Source organism: Mercenaria mercenaria, chromosome 15 (genome assembly GCF_021730395.1).
Source record: "Mercenaria mercenaria strain notata chromosome 15, MADL_Memer_1, whole genome shotgun sequence".
Classification (NCBI taxonomy): Eukaryota; Metazoa; Mollusca; class Bivalvia; order Venerida; family Veneridae; genus Mercenaria; species Mercenaria mercenaria.
Genome location: NC_069375.1, coordinates 7,048,325 through 7,061,133, shown reverse-complemented (window position 1 = coordinate 7,061,133; position 12,809 = coordinate 7,048,325). Strand labels below are relative to the sequence as shown.

The window sequence follows — 12,809 nt, the reverse complement described above, 5'->3', positions numbered from 1 at the left end:
CCTGCTACATAGACTTCAGTGAGACTTGCCTGAATGATTTCAGTCTTAAACAGTATCAATATTATGATTGCACTTTTCAACGGAACAGGTTTCACCAAAGGTAGCCCAACTATTATGCTTACAGTAACACAAATGTCAAAACCCTGAAGCCCGGGCTTGGACCAATTATACACTATAAGAAGGGATTTGTTCCATTAATCTGTCTCAACATACTGAGCTGAAAATATGTATACTTACGGATGGACTGTTGTCAGTGCAAGACTGGTTGTAGTTTTTCTGTGTACAACACGTCCCAAGCGGGCTTTGCCCTTCACAATACAATATGGGACACCCATCTTTCTGCACAAAGCTGGTAAATGCAGCACAAGCTAAAAATATAAACAAAGTAAGATACAGAAAATATAACTAGATCATGTGTGACCATAGGACACTGGCACTCTTACTTCCTGTCACTGTACTGTAAATTGTTTACAATGTTAGACTTTAAAAGTATGTTTAGGTGAGGGGTGTAGGTATGGAGAGCATTGGATACAACAAGACATCATCAGGAAATACAAGATAAAGAAACTGAAAGTCGGGTAGGGATAGCATGGGTTAATTCCCAAACAAAACCCCAGGTACACAACCTCATTTGTTGATAAACAGTACTATAAGGTTTGAAGACTTAAATACTTTTTGAGACCAGCACAACCAAAATTCAGAGGGACATACATCCTGATGGACTGATGTATTGCCAAGGACTACTTTTAAGTGCCCTGCCACATACCCCCCCCCCCCAAACCCCAAAAAAAATTCAGAAACCAAAACAACATTCACACTTCATAATGTACAATCTCTTCACAAACTGATCAAAAACATTTTTTTTTTTACGTGGAATTACCATGTCCTGATCAAACATCCTCGAGATTTTATTGGGTTTCTTTCTTGTTTGTTTTTATTTCATTGTGTACAATTTATTTAGCTTGCTCAGATTTAAAAAGCTCGTTTTTCATGCCAACATTTTATTTCTGGTGAAAGTCTGTGACAAGTATCATCCTAGCAAGCCCCTAAATGTTTAGTTTTAATTTCAACTTAAGTTTTCGATTATGACTATTATTAACATTTATTTTATGTTTTCCAGTGAATTATTGAGTTTTCTCAGTGAAATAAAAGTGATAATCCACAGTTTTGAAACAGTAGATTATCATTTTTATTTTTCACTGTTTTTGCCGAACTAGTTCCAGTTCTCCGTCGCGATCGAAGTCATATTTTATACCGAGCGTTATGAATACTGGGGACCATAATGACGATGACGTCGTTAAAATGACGTCATTTTTGTTATGTTTTCTGTTGATCTTTCCCGTGATTTTCGACATTTTATAAATTACGCAACAAAAATAGTGTTTAACACATGAAATAAAAAGAAAATTTGTTTGTGTCAGTGAAATATCAATTTTATTTCACTCGTGAGCACCAAACAATGTCATTTTCACTCGTGGCTACGCCACTCGTGAAAATATCAGTTTTTGATGCTCACTTGTGAAATAAAATTGGTATTTCACTGAAACAAACAAATATCCTCTATATATCTGTATTCTAGCAATCTTCAGTACCTGAATTTTATCAATTTTCTTTTCTAGCCTTCTAACGTATGTAAATTTTAATGCAACTTTCATAACACATGTAAACTTTTGTACAAGCACAATAATTTACTGTTTTTAGTAGAAAGTAGACTGCTTGTAAGAGAACATCCCATTTTCAAAGACTAGTTTTCTTGAAATCTCATTCCAAACAAGTTTTATTAATTATTTGAAATAATTTATTTCCAAAATGGAGTAATCCGAGTTCAACATGGAATGGTACCTTATGTAAAATGTTTATGACCTGTGCTGGTGCATACTGTGTAAGTGACCAAGTATCATTATTTTTCTCTAGCTTGCTCAGATTTAAAAAGCTCGTTTTTCATGCCAACATTTAATTCTGGTGAAAATTGGAAAAATCATCACAGCAAGCAATCTTCTTCAGCTTTTAGTTTTCTTCAGTTCCCTAAAGTATTACAAAGCTGGATTTTTTTCCTACTTTTTTGTGTGGAAAATTAGAAGAGCTACTGATCTGTTCTCTGAAATACTGTAAGTCCTTTGTATCGGGGTTTCTTTCTCTAGTGCTATATTGTACATTAGTAAAGTTAATTTCTGCATTCATATTGTAACTAATTTATTCAAAGATTAAAAACGAATTTCTACATCATAAAAACAAAGCAACTTCCCAGCTTAAATGGTAAGACCTAAAGAGCCCCTCTGGACTCGTCAGGCTCCTGGGCAGAACAACTAATATTCCACATGTCAGCTGGGTATATTTCTCATACAAAGACTGTGCCAAAATAGATTCAATCCCATGTGGTATAGTGCAAATGGTGTCAAATCAGTAACTTTTAACCACAGGAGTCTCCTTTTACAGAACATAGTATGGAGTATTTTATCCTCAATATTCTTTCATGGTTTATCAAAAGCTTGTTCAGATTTAAAAAGCTCGTTTTTCATGCCAACATTGTCGTTCTGGTGAAAATTTGTCGAATCATCATTACAAGCTTGAGAAATTCATTAGTTTCTTGCGATGCTGTTGAAACATATTGCTACTACTCTCGTAGAAATTTTTATTTTTATTTCATTTTGTTTTGGGTCACAATACATTTTGTCACAAGACAACTTTCCAGCTTTTCATGGACAAGACCCTTTGTGCCCCTTTTGTTTCTGGACATGACATTTTGTAAGCCAGCTAGTTGGCTTTCATACAAGAGAGAATTCCCTTTCCGAAGTGGGGTTTCAAAGACACAGCAGCAAAGGGGAAGTCAGACACAGTCAGCAGCCACAGAAACCCCTACATAAGATGTTCAAAAATGTCCTAATATTACTGATAACAAACAATACAAATTTTTGTTTGTTTTGGGTTAAACACAGTTTTTTAACAATAGTTTAGTTATGTATCTGCGGGCAGTTTACCTAACCAGTGTTCCTGGATTCTGTACCAGTACAAACCTGTTTTCTGCAAGTAACTGCCAACTTCCCCACAGGGAGGTGGAGGACGAATGATTTCATTCACGAATGTCTTATCAAATCACTACGGAGAACAAACAGCCCGCCTGGGGATCGCACTCGCAACCCCACAATCTTTAGATCTGTGCTCTCCTTACTGAGCTAAGTGGCTAACAAAACAAATGTGTACAGCCCATTGGACAATGAAACAAAGTTAAGATTCCAATCAATCCCCAAAAAATACATTTTTTTTTTTTTTTTAAATGGTCCTTTAAACACCTTTACTTTTTAACAGCCATTGTCTCATAGCATCAGAAACTGTAATTCTTACTTGTTAACTTATTAAAAACAAAGCTTCTGCATTGACAAATACAAAAAAGAGTCCATTTGCATTTTTTCACTAATTAGATTTTACTGTAGTTGTTTGATGTAGTATGTAATAGTCATGATATTGAAGGAAAACATCAAAACAAAGAAGCTATCACATACAGTTACTGTATCGTTCTTGCAAATTGCATGTAGAAACAAAACCTACTGCAAACCCAAAGAACGAACATCTGAAACACCAATATGCAAAATTTCCATTCTGATTCTGAAGCCTGCTTCTACAGACTGATTATGACTTCTGTGTATCACATATTTTATACAGCTACAGCACAACATCAAAGTTACAGTAAGGTAGGAAATCTACTTTCAAAAGTCCCCTTTACCAGTTTACAACTATTTATCAAACAGAGCATTTTACTTTGAAATTAACTCTATATAAGACTAGGATTTGGCTTAAACCCCTTTTACGCTCTTTAAGATTTTCTCTCTGCAGAAACTCTTATTCTAAATATAGAAATGACATTAAATCATTATGGTGACCAACAATGCAAGTCTTGCTCAGAATGTAAGTATCTACCTGTAGTTTCAGGTGAAGAAATTCAAACTTTTACATCACTGCATTTCAAACATTGTATGGCAATACATAAAGTGTTTACTTTAAACATCCCTCTCACACATACAGACATGTTATTTTTCTTGCCTACTGTTTACAACAATGTCACGGCGAAACATTTTCAAAGATACTGTAAATGATCATTCACACAACAATCTTATAATATACATTTAGTCTTTTCCACTAGTACGTAGGCAAGAGTAAGGCAAGCTAACAGAAGTTAGCACTCAAATGACCAGGTATGACATGTCTTATAAACAAGGAGTGTGTTACTTCGGTCTAGGGTGGACAAATGTTCTTTTTCAATTACATGTTGCTTTGCTCTTTAACGACTATCACTTATTGCTTGCTCAGATTGTCAAGTTTCTACCTGTAGGTTCAGGTGAAGAAATTCAATCTTTTACATCATAGCAAGCAAGGCATAAATCATTTCACGTCCAGGTTCACTTAGTTTGGTGAGCATCAAAAATGAAGAAAATTCTGAGAAAATAAATAACTCCATCAATGAGCATTTTATAGAGTATCTAAAGTGAAAAAAAAAAAAGACAGCAATACACTTTTTTTGGTTGCGAATTTGAATACTTTCTGAATCATCAACTAGTAACTCGAGCGGACCTAAACCTTGTGACTACCAGTATATTACCTCAAGTGGATCTACATCATGTGCTATCACCACAAGCTGGGCTTTTTTCTGTTCTACCAATGTTGTCACAGTGTTGGTTCCAGCACGTACCACTGGAGGACGTTTGGTTGGAGCATCAGCCTTACCCTTGGCTCGCTCCTCGGCACGAGCCTTCAACCTCTCTTTTTTCTGTTGTTTTGTCTCTGGTCGGTATTTGTCCAACAAACGGAAAAGTTGTGATGCTGAAATAAAAGTTGACATGATCTAATCAAGTTAAAACAACATCAAAAAGTACTTTATGCTACTGTTGACTGTGTATTGAAACAGGTATTTACTCAATAATAGAGAGTTTGAGATTTCAACCTTCGCCTTCCCCTTCAACGTCACTTGCGAAGTTAACGTATGAAGTTGAAGTTCGATTAAAATTCCTTGAGATTTCAAATATTTGAATGAACCTTACTTCTTTTAATCCGCCTATTCAATTTATCCGTAATTATGATGGGTTTTTTTCGTGCATTTTGATACCAGTTGTCCGGAAGGGCAGGAATTTTACAAGAGGTTTTAAAATTAAACAAGAGGGCCATGAAGGCCCTGTATCGCTCACCTGACCTATTGACCTAAAGATCATCAAGATCAACATTCTGACCAAGTTTCATTAAGATATGGTCATAAATGTAGCCTCTAAAGTGTTAACTAGCTTTTCCTTTTATTTGACCCGGTGACCTAGTTTTTGCCCCCACATGACCCAGATTTAAACTTGACCTAAAGATCATCAAGATTAACATTCTGATTAAGTTTCATGAAGATACAGTTAAATCTGGCCTCTAGAGTCTTAACAAGCTTTTCCTTTGATTTGACCTAGTGACCTTGTTTTTTAACACACCTGACCCAGATTTAAACTTGACCTATAGACCATCAAGATTAACATTCTGACCAAGTTTCATTAAGATATGGTCATAAATGTGGCCTCTAAAGTGTTAACTAGCTATTCCTTTTATTTGACCCCCGTGACCTAGTTTTTGACCCGACATGACCCAGATTCGAACTTGACCTAAAGACCATCAAGTTTAACATTCTGACTAAGTTTCATGAAGATATAGTCATAAATGTGGCCTCTAGAGTGTTAACAAGCTTTTCCTTTGATATGACCTAGTGACCTAGTTTTTGACTCCATCTGACCCTGATTTAAACTTGACCTAAAGATCATCAAGATTAACATTCTGACCAAGTTTCATTAAGATATGGTCATAAATGTGGCCTCTACAGTGTTATTCAGCTTTTCCTTTGATTTGACCTGGTGACCTAGTTTTTGACCCGACATGACCCAGATTCAAAATTGCCCTAAAGATCATCAAGTTTAACATTCTGACTAAGTTTCATGAAGATATAGTCATAAATATGGCCTCTAGAGTGTTAACAAGCTTTTCCTTTGATATGACCTAGTGACCTAGTTTTTGACCCCACCTACCCCAGATTTGAACTTGAGCTATAGATCATCAAGATTAACATTTTGACTAAGTTTCATTAAGGTACGGTCATAAATGTGGCCTCTACAGTGTAAACTAGCTTTTCATTTGATTTGGCTTGGTGACCTAGTTTTTTATCCTACATGACCCAGATTCAAACTGGACCTTAAGATCATCAATATTAACAATCTGACCAAGTTTCATGAAGATACAGTCATAAATGCGGCTTCTACAGTGTTAACAAGCTTTTCCTTTGATTTGACCTGGTGACCTAGTTTATAAACCCAGATAACCAAATATCGAACTCGTCCAAGATTTTATTAAGGGTAACATTCTGACCAAGTTTCATTAAGATTGGGCCAAAAATGTGACCTCTAGAGTGTTAACAAGCTTTTTCTTTGATTTGACCTGGTGACCTAGTTTTTGACCCCAGATGACCCAATATCGAACTCGTCCAAGATTTTATTGAGGGTAACATCCTGACCAAGTTTCATTAAGATTGGGCCAAAATTGTGACCTCTAGAGTGTTAACAAGCTTTTCCTTTGATTTGACCTGATGACCTAGTTTTTGACCCCAGATGACCCAATATCGAACTCGTCCAAGATTTTATTGAGGGTAACATTCTTACCAAGTTTCATTAAGATTGGGCCAAAAATGTGACCTCTAGAGTGTTAACAAGCTTTTCCTTTGATTTGACCTGATGACCTAGTTTTTGATCCCAGATGACCCAATATCGAACTCGTCCAAGATTTTATTGAGGGTAACATTCTGACCAAGTTTCATTAAGATTGGGTCAAAAATGTGACCTCTAGAGTGTTAACAGTCAAATTGTTGACGACGGACGGACGGACGGACGGACGGACGACGGACGACGACGGACGCCGGACACAGGGTGATCACTAAAGCTCACCTTTGAGCACTTCGTGCTCAGGTGAGCTAAAAATTAAAATTAAAAAAAAAACAACATGGATATTAGAGCGATTACCAAAAAAGAAAGAAAAAAAAAAAAAAAGAAAAGAAAAAAATGAAATTAAAACGATAAAACAATGTGAACAATGTAAAAACTCGTTAGTCTTGCAGCTGAGCTCCAAATACTTATATAAAATTATGTCATTATAGTCAGTATATAATGCACGATTGTAAATCATACATGAGAGGAAATGAAAATGATTATTACATACCTAAAATTATTTTCCATTGGGTTTCAATGGACCGCGATCGTGCAATATTTTTTTCATATCATGACGTTGAACGCTTTCATATCGGACTTGTCCCAATCCGTTACTCTAGTTACCTCCCCTGACGACCCGTCCATTGCGGATCTCGTTTCTTTGGATTTTTGTTGCTATTGTGTGTTTGTTTAATTTGTAATTTATGAAAATTTTGTTTACTTTTACACTTTGATTAATCTGACCTATTAGATACTGGCACGTAGTAATTTATCAGACTGAATTGAAATGAAAGTTATAATTATGTCACGAGTTGGACTTATATAGGACGTGGAATGTTTTCTTAACGTTGTAATGTAAAGAATCGCGTGACGTCCATGGCGTACACGCGCACGTTGCGACAAGTTGACGTCATTTTCACGGAAAATATTAATGCGCATCAATTTGATTTGTTTATTGCGTTTTCGGAGATTTTTTTTCCGTATTTTTTCATGTCTTTCGTGACAGAACGATAATTTAGATATAAATTAATCATTTGATAGTGGATATGTAATAAAAAGATTATCAATTTTGTATGTGGATATGTGCACTCGTTCTTCCGCGGACAATATTGCGCTCCTAATGTCGCGCAATATTACCGCTGCAGAACTCGTGCATATTTCCACATACAAAGTTTATAACCTATAATGATCATATCAACGTGATAATGACACTTTGTATGACTCTGTATAATGCCAAACTCTCAGAAAGCACAATATGATTTTAATATACTATTTTATAAGTAAAGCATCTGCGGATCCAGAAATTTTGCTTAGAGGGACACCAACATTAAAGAGGGGGTCACCCATTTCAGGGGGGTGGGGTGGGGGTTGGGAAGAGGGGTAGGGGTAGGGTAGGGTTACACGGTGTTTCAAGACTGACTTTCTTTGTAAAATGTAAGAATCATAGGGGGAATTAACCCACAATGTCCCTCTGCCGGGCTCTGGTTCCGTGCATTTAAAGAATGGAGTTATCCCATACGGCTGACAGGAAGCGTCTCTCCTTATGATATCATAGATCTGAAATTGTCTGATACTTCAGAAGAATTTTCCGTTTTCCTAGTACCATTTTATGATTACAGTTAAAACGCAATTGTCGTATTAAGTGTCCGACAGCAAAAGATTGATTTTATTTGGATGTGAAAATAAAATGTTCCACCAAATGATAATCGCGCGTAATTATTTATTTTTCAAGTAAAATGACTGTCATGCCATGTGCCTCCATCCAGATTTCAGTCTTTGATGCCGAGTAGGTGGACAGAGTAGATGTAAAAAGAATGAAGTTTCGACTTTCGTGATATCACATCTTCGGACGTTCAAAACTTTACTTCATACGACAAAAAGGCCCATCTGGTAAAGTCGATACCGCCTGGGGACACAAACATGCCGTAGAAGTTAAAGTTTGAACAAAATCTCAAAGTTTCTCAAAATCAGTTGATAACTTCATACTTCCAGGTTCAATTCAATGTATTTAGTTAAAATCATTAGCTAAACAAAACTTCATTATTCTTATACCTATTGATAGTGTTTCGCATCAAATTTAGTCTAATTATATATATGGATAATCAAATAACTTAATAAGCAGAAATCCTAAAACTAAGCTTTTTATTTCGCATAGTAATAAAGCGAAGTCTTAGGCTTACGTGATATTACATGGAAAACTTTAGTAGCAACGTTTGATATAAATAAAATACACGCATATCGGTGACGTTTTACCCAAAATGTATATGAGAGACGTTGAAGGGGAAGGCGAAGTTTGAAATCTCAAACTCTCTATTATGTACAAAGAACTTGCCTCTTGCAAAAATCATCTACTATATGTTAAACTTGCCTGACTGGCCATTCTTATATCTATAAACATAATGTACACTGCACATGCAGGAGTTAATTAGAAGTCCTTTTAGAGTCTAGGAGTAGGAATAACATTCATTTTGGCACCATTTAGCTAAAAGTTTTGTCCAACATTCATGGAAATTAGTTTCCAAGACAGAAATAAATTTCGGGTAATGTTGAATTAATATCTCCCAATGTATAGCCCGGAGTAACAAAAATCACATCCAGGTAAAGTTGTTGGGAAAGCTGCTTGTACTTACAACGTAAATGGTATGAAAGTCAAAGCTGAGAGTTTAAGGGAGGGAGGGGGTCTCAATGGCAGAATGGTTAAGGTCATTGACTTAGAATCACTTACAGAAGGTTGTTCTACCCAGGTGACTGCCCATGCCTACAATTATGCCTGGAGGGACATCTGTGGGATCTTCCTCCAACAAGAAGAGCTGGATTTGTCACATGACATATGTCCAAACTAATCTTGTGTGTAAACATGTTACATCAAGCTTCAGAGATCTTGGTGATAAAGATGTCAACATAATCTTTCTGACAAAGAAGTTCATCATAGCTTGAAGTGTTGTCACTGTTTTAAACAGCTGGCCTTAACTTCTATATCTCAAACTTACAAGATAAAAGTCTTAAGTAGACAATCCTTAACTTGCTTGTTTGCATATACCTGGATGACTGAAGTATTTTTAAAGAGTTTGTTGGGTTTAGAAAACTATCCAATGACACAACTATGGTCATATGGCGCCTTTTCCAGCTTTTGATGGTGCACGAAGACCCCAAGTGACTCTCTGAGCATTGTTTAATGCATAGGCAGGCACCTCGGTAAAACCATCGATCTTGGCCACAGAGGCCGCTTCCAAAGGGTTTATAAATTTAAAGAAAAATGTACAAAATGTAAACTTAACCAACAAACTACCCACTGCATGTATGGAAACTGCAGAACAATGCTTGGTCTGACATCGACAAGCAGTCTGTTGCATCTAGCTGATAATTTCATAGCTGACATGCAATCAAGTCATGAAATTTTTGTGTAGCACAAGTCAGTAATACTAGCTTCTTACGTAAACAGAAGACAGCATCCGAGTTGTTCATTTTGTATTTCCTTTATTCTCAAAACCAGACTAGTGAGTAAAACTAGCAGATTTTGATAAAGGAGGGAACACAGAACTCAGCAACAACAGCTCTTGTTAGAAACTGTAACCAAGGTGACCTCTCTAGATGCATCAGACAGTAAATAGTATGAAAGTCATAGCAGAGATGTTAAGGCGAGAAAGGGGGGGGGGGGGGGGTCTCAATGGCAGAATGGTTAAGGTTGATGACTTAGAATCACTTACAGAAGGTTGTTCTACCCAGGTGACTGCCAATGCCTACAATTATGCCTGGAGGGGCATCTGTGGGATCTTCCTCCACCATGATGAGCTGAATTCGCCACATGACATGTCCAAACTAATCTTGTGTATAAACATGTTACATCAAGCTTCAGCGATCTTGGTGATAAAGATGTCAACATAATCTTTCTGACAAAGAAGTTCATCATAGCTTGAAGTGTTGTCTCTGTTTTACACAGCTGACCTTAACTTCTATATCTCAGACTTACAAGATAAAGGTTCCTTTTTAAAATTAATGAATCTAAAGTAGACAATCCTTAAAGTTGCTTGTTTGCATATACCTGGATGACTGCAGTATTTTTGAAGTGTTTGTTTGTTGAGTTTAGAGTTCCAATGACACAACTTGGGTCATACAGCTCCTTTTCCAGCTTTTGATGGTGCACAAAGACCCCAAGTGACTCTCTGGGCATTGTATAAGGCATAGGCAGGCACCTCGGTAAAACCATAGAGTTTAGCCACTGAGGCCGCTTCCAAACGGTTTATAAATTTAAAGAAAAATGTACAAAATGTAAACTTAACCAACAAACTACCCACTGAAAGTACGGAAACTGCAGAACAACTCTTAGTCTGAAATGGACAAGCAATCTGTTGCGTCTAGCTGAAAATTTCATAGCTGACATGCAAGTCGTGAAATTTTTGTGTAGCACAAGTCAGTAATACTAACTTCTTTATAAACAGAAGACAGCATCCGAGTTGTTCATTTTGTATTTCCTTTATCCTCATAACCCGACTAGTGAATAAAAACTAGCAGATTTTCATAAAGGAGGGAAAACAAAAGGCAGCAAAAACAGCTCTTGTTAGAAACTGTAACCAAGGTGATCTCAGACTCTCTAGATGTCTCAGACAGTAAATAGTACGAGTCATAGCAGAGATGTTACGGCGGGAAGGAGGTTCTCAATGGCAGAATGGTTAAGGTTGTTGACTAAGAATCACTTACAGAAGGTTGTTCTACCTATGCCTACAATTATGCATGGAGGGGCATCTGTGGGATCTTCCTCCAACAAGAGCTGAATTCGCCACATGACATATGTCCAAACTAATCTTGTGTGTAAACATGTTACATCAAGCTTCAGAGATCTTGGTGATAAAGATGTCAACATAATCTTTCTGACAAAGAAGTTCATCATAGCTTGAAGTGTTGTCACTGTTTTAAACAGCTGGCCTTAACTTTTATATCTCAAACTTAAAGATAAAAGTCTAAAGTAGACAATCGGGATTCCTTAACTTGCTTGTTTGCATATACCTGGATGACTGAAGTATTTTTGAAGTGTTTGCTGCGTTGACTGAGAATTCCAATGACACGACTAAGGTGGTATGGCACCTTTTCCAGCTTTTGATGGTGCACGAAGACCCCAAGTGACTCTCTGGGCATAGTTTAATGAACAGACAGGCACCTCGGTAAAACCATTGAGCTTAGCCACAGAGGCCGCTTCCAAAGGGTTTATAAATTTAAAGAACAATGTACAATATTCATAGAACTGCAGAAAAATGGTAATTTGTATCATCTTTCTCAGCTTTTCCCAATACCCCTGGGTTTATCTATCAAGCTTCAGAGATCTTGGTGATAAATTACATAAAAGTCACCATTAGTTTTTTGAAAATGAAACTTATCATCACTTAAAGAAGGCCAATCTACCACAGTTGCCAGAATCAGTGAATGCAATTAGCACAAGCCCGAACTTTAAATTTAAAAAGTAAATTTTGGACAGGATTTATCTAAAATTTACAGCTTGCAAACTTGGGCTATTAAGAAATTTTCTGATACTAATCAATACTGGCTAATATTAATATGTGTCAATTCAGGCTAGCAACTAAACATTTTTATTTCCAACATGTACAAATTTGTAAGCTCGCTATTTCATGCTCTTAATCTCTATAATTATAGAGATCTAAACTTACGATCAACCCATGAAGTGCCTGTGTGAAGTAAGACCTTAAACTTACCAGTCTGTCTGTCAAGTGCCTGTGTGAACTGGTTGATTGGTGGAGGAACCTTCAATCTCTGCATCAGCACAGCCTTCTGTCTCTGTAGGCGAACATACTTGGGCCATTTCACAAATCTACTCAAGTCTCTTTTGGGCTGAATGTCCTGACCTACAGCAACAAAATATATTGACAGAAACTATGAAGAAACATGGATTGTACAGAGTAAGGCTCTAGTCTTTACATAATTTTGGAAATGATCATATGACATTTCTAACACTGAACAATACTGTTTAATCAGCATTCATTTATTGCAGGATTATCACCAGATCCTTTCAGCCGACTCGTCACCCAACTAAAATATCTTGGCGCACAGCAGTAAAATTTCATCATCCCCAGGTTGAAATGATTGTTT

General features: G+C 36.6%; 1 protein-coding gene, 1 long non-coding RNA gene and 3 other non-coding genes across 5 annotated transcripts in view; 1 reads left to right on the top strand and 4 right to left on the bottom strand.

Annotated features, from left to right (window-relative positions):
* Positions 1-12,809, top strand: part of LOC128548893 (uncharacterized) — a 191,344-nt gene that overhangs the window by 14,556 nt on the left and 163,979 nt on the right. The window lies entirely within an intron of this gene.
* Positions 1-12,809, bottom strand: part of LOC123537324 (60S ribosomal protein L7a-like) — a 30,461-nt gene that overhangs the window by 10,448 nt on the left and 7,204 nt on the right. Inside the window, exons 3-5 of the mRNA XM_045321041.2 lie at positions 12,416-12,565; positions 4,595-4,815; positions 238-368 (exon numbers count right to left, since the gene is read on the bottom strand). Coding sequence (XP_045176976.1) covers positions 238-368; positions 4,595-4,815; positions 12,416-12,565 — 502 coding nt within the window. The remainder of the gene's footprint in view (positions 1-237; positions 369-4,594; positions 4,816-12,415; positions 12,566-12,809) is intronic.
* On the bottom strand, positions 962-1,042 carry LOC123563135 (small nucleolar RNA SNORD36). The gene has a single exon (XR_006688752.1). It is a non-coding gene; the product is annotated as a small nucleolar RNA SNORD36 (small nucleolar RNA).
* LOC123563131 (small nucleolar RNA SNORD36) lies at positions 1,915-1,990 on the bottom strand. Its single transcript, XR_006688751.1, has one exon. It is a non-coding gene; the product is annotated as a small nucleolar RNA SNORD36 (small nucleolar RNA).
* Positions 2,489-2,565, bottom strand: LOC123563107 (small nucleolar RNA SNORD36). Its single transcript, XR_006688742.2, has one exon. It is a non-coding gene; the product is annotated as a small nucleolar RNA SNORD36 (small nucleolar RNA).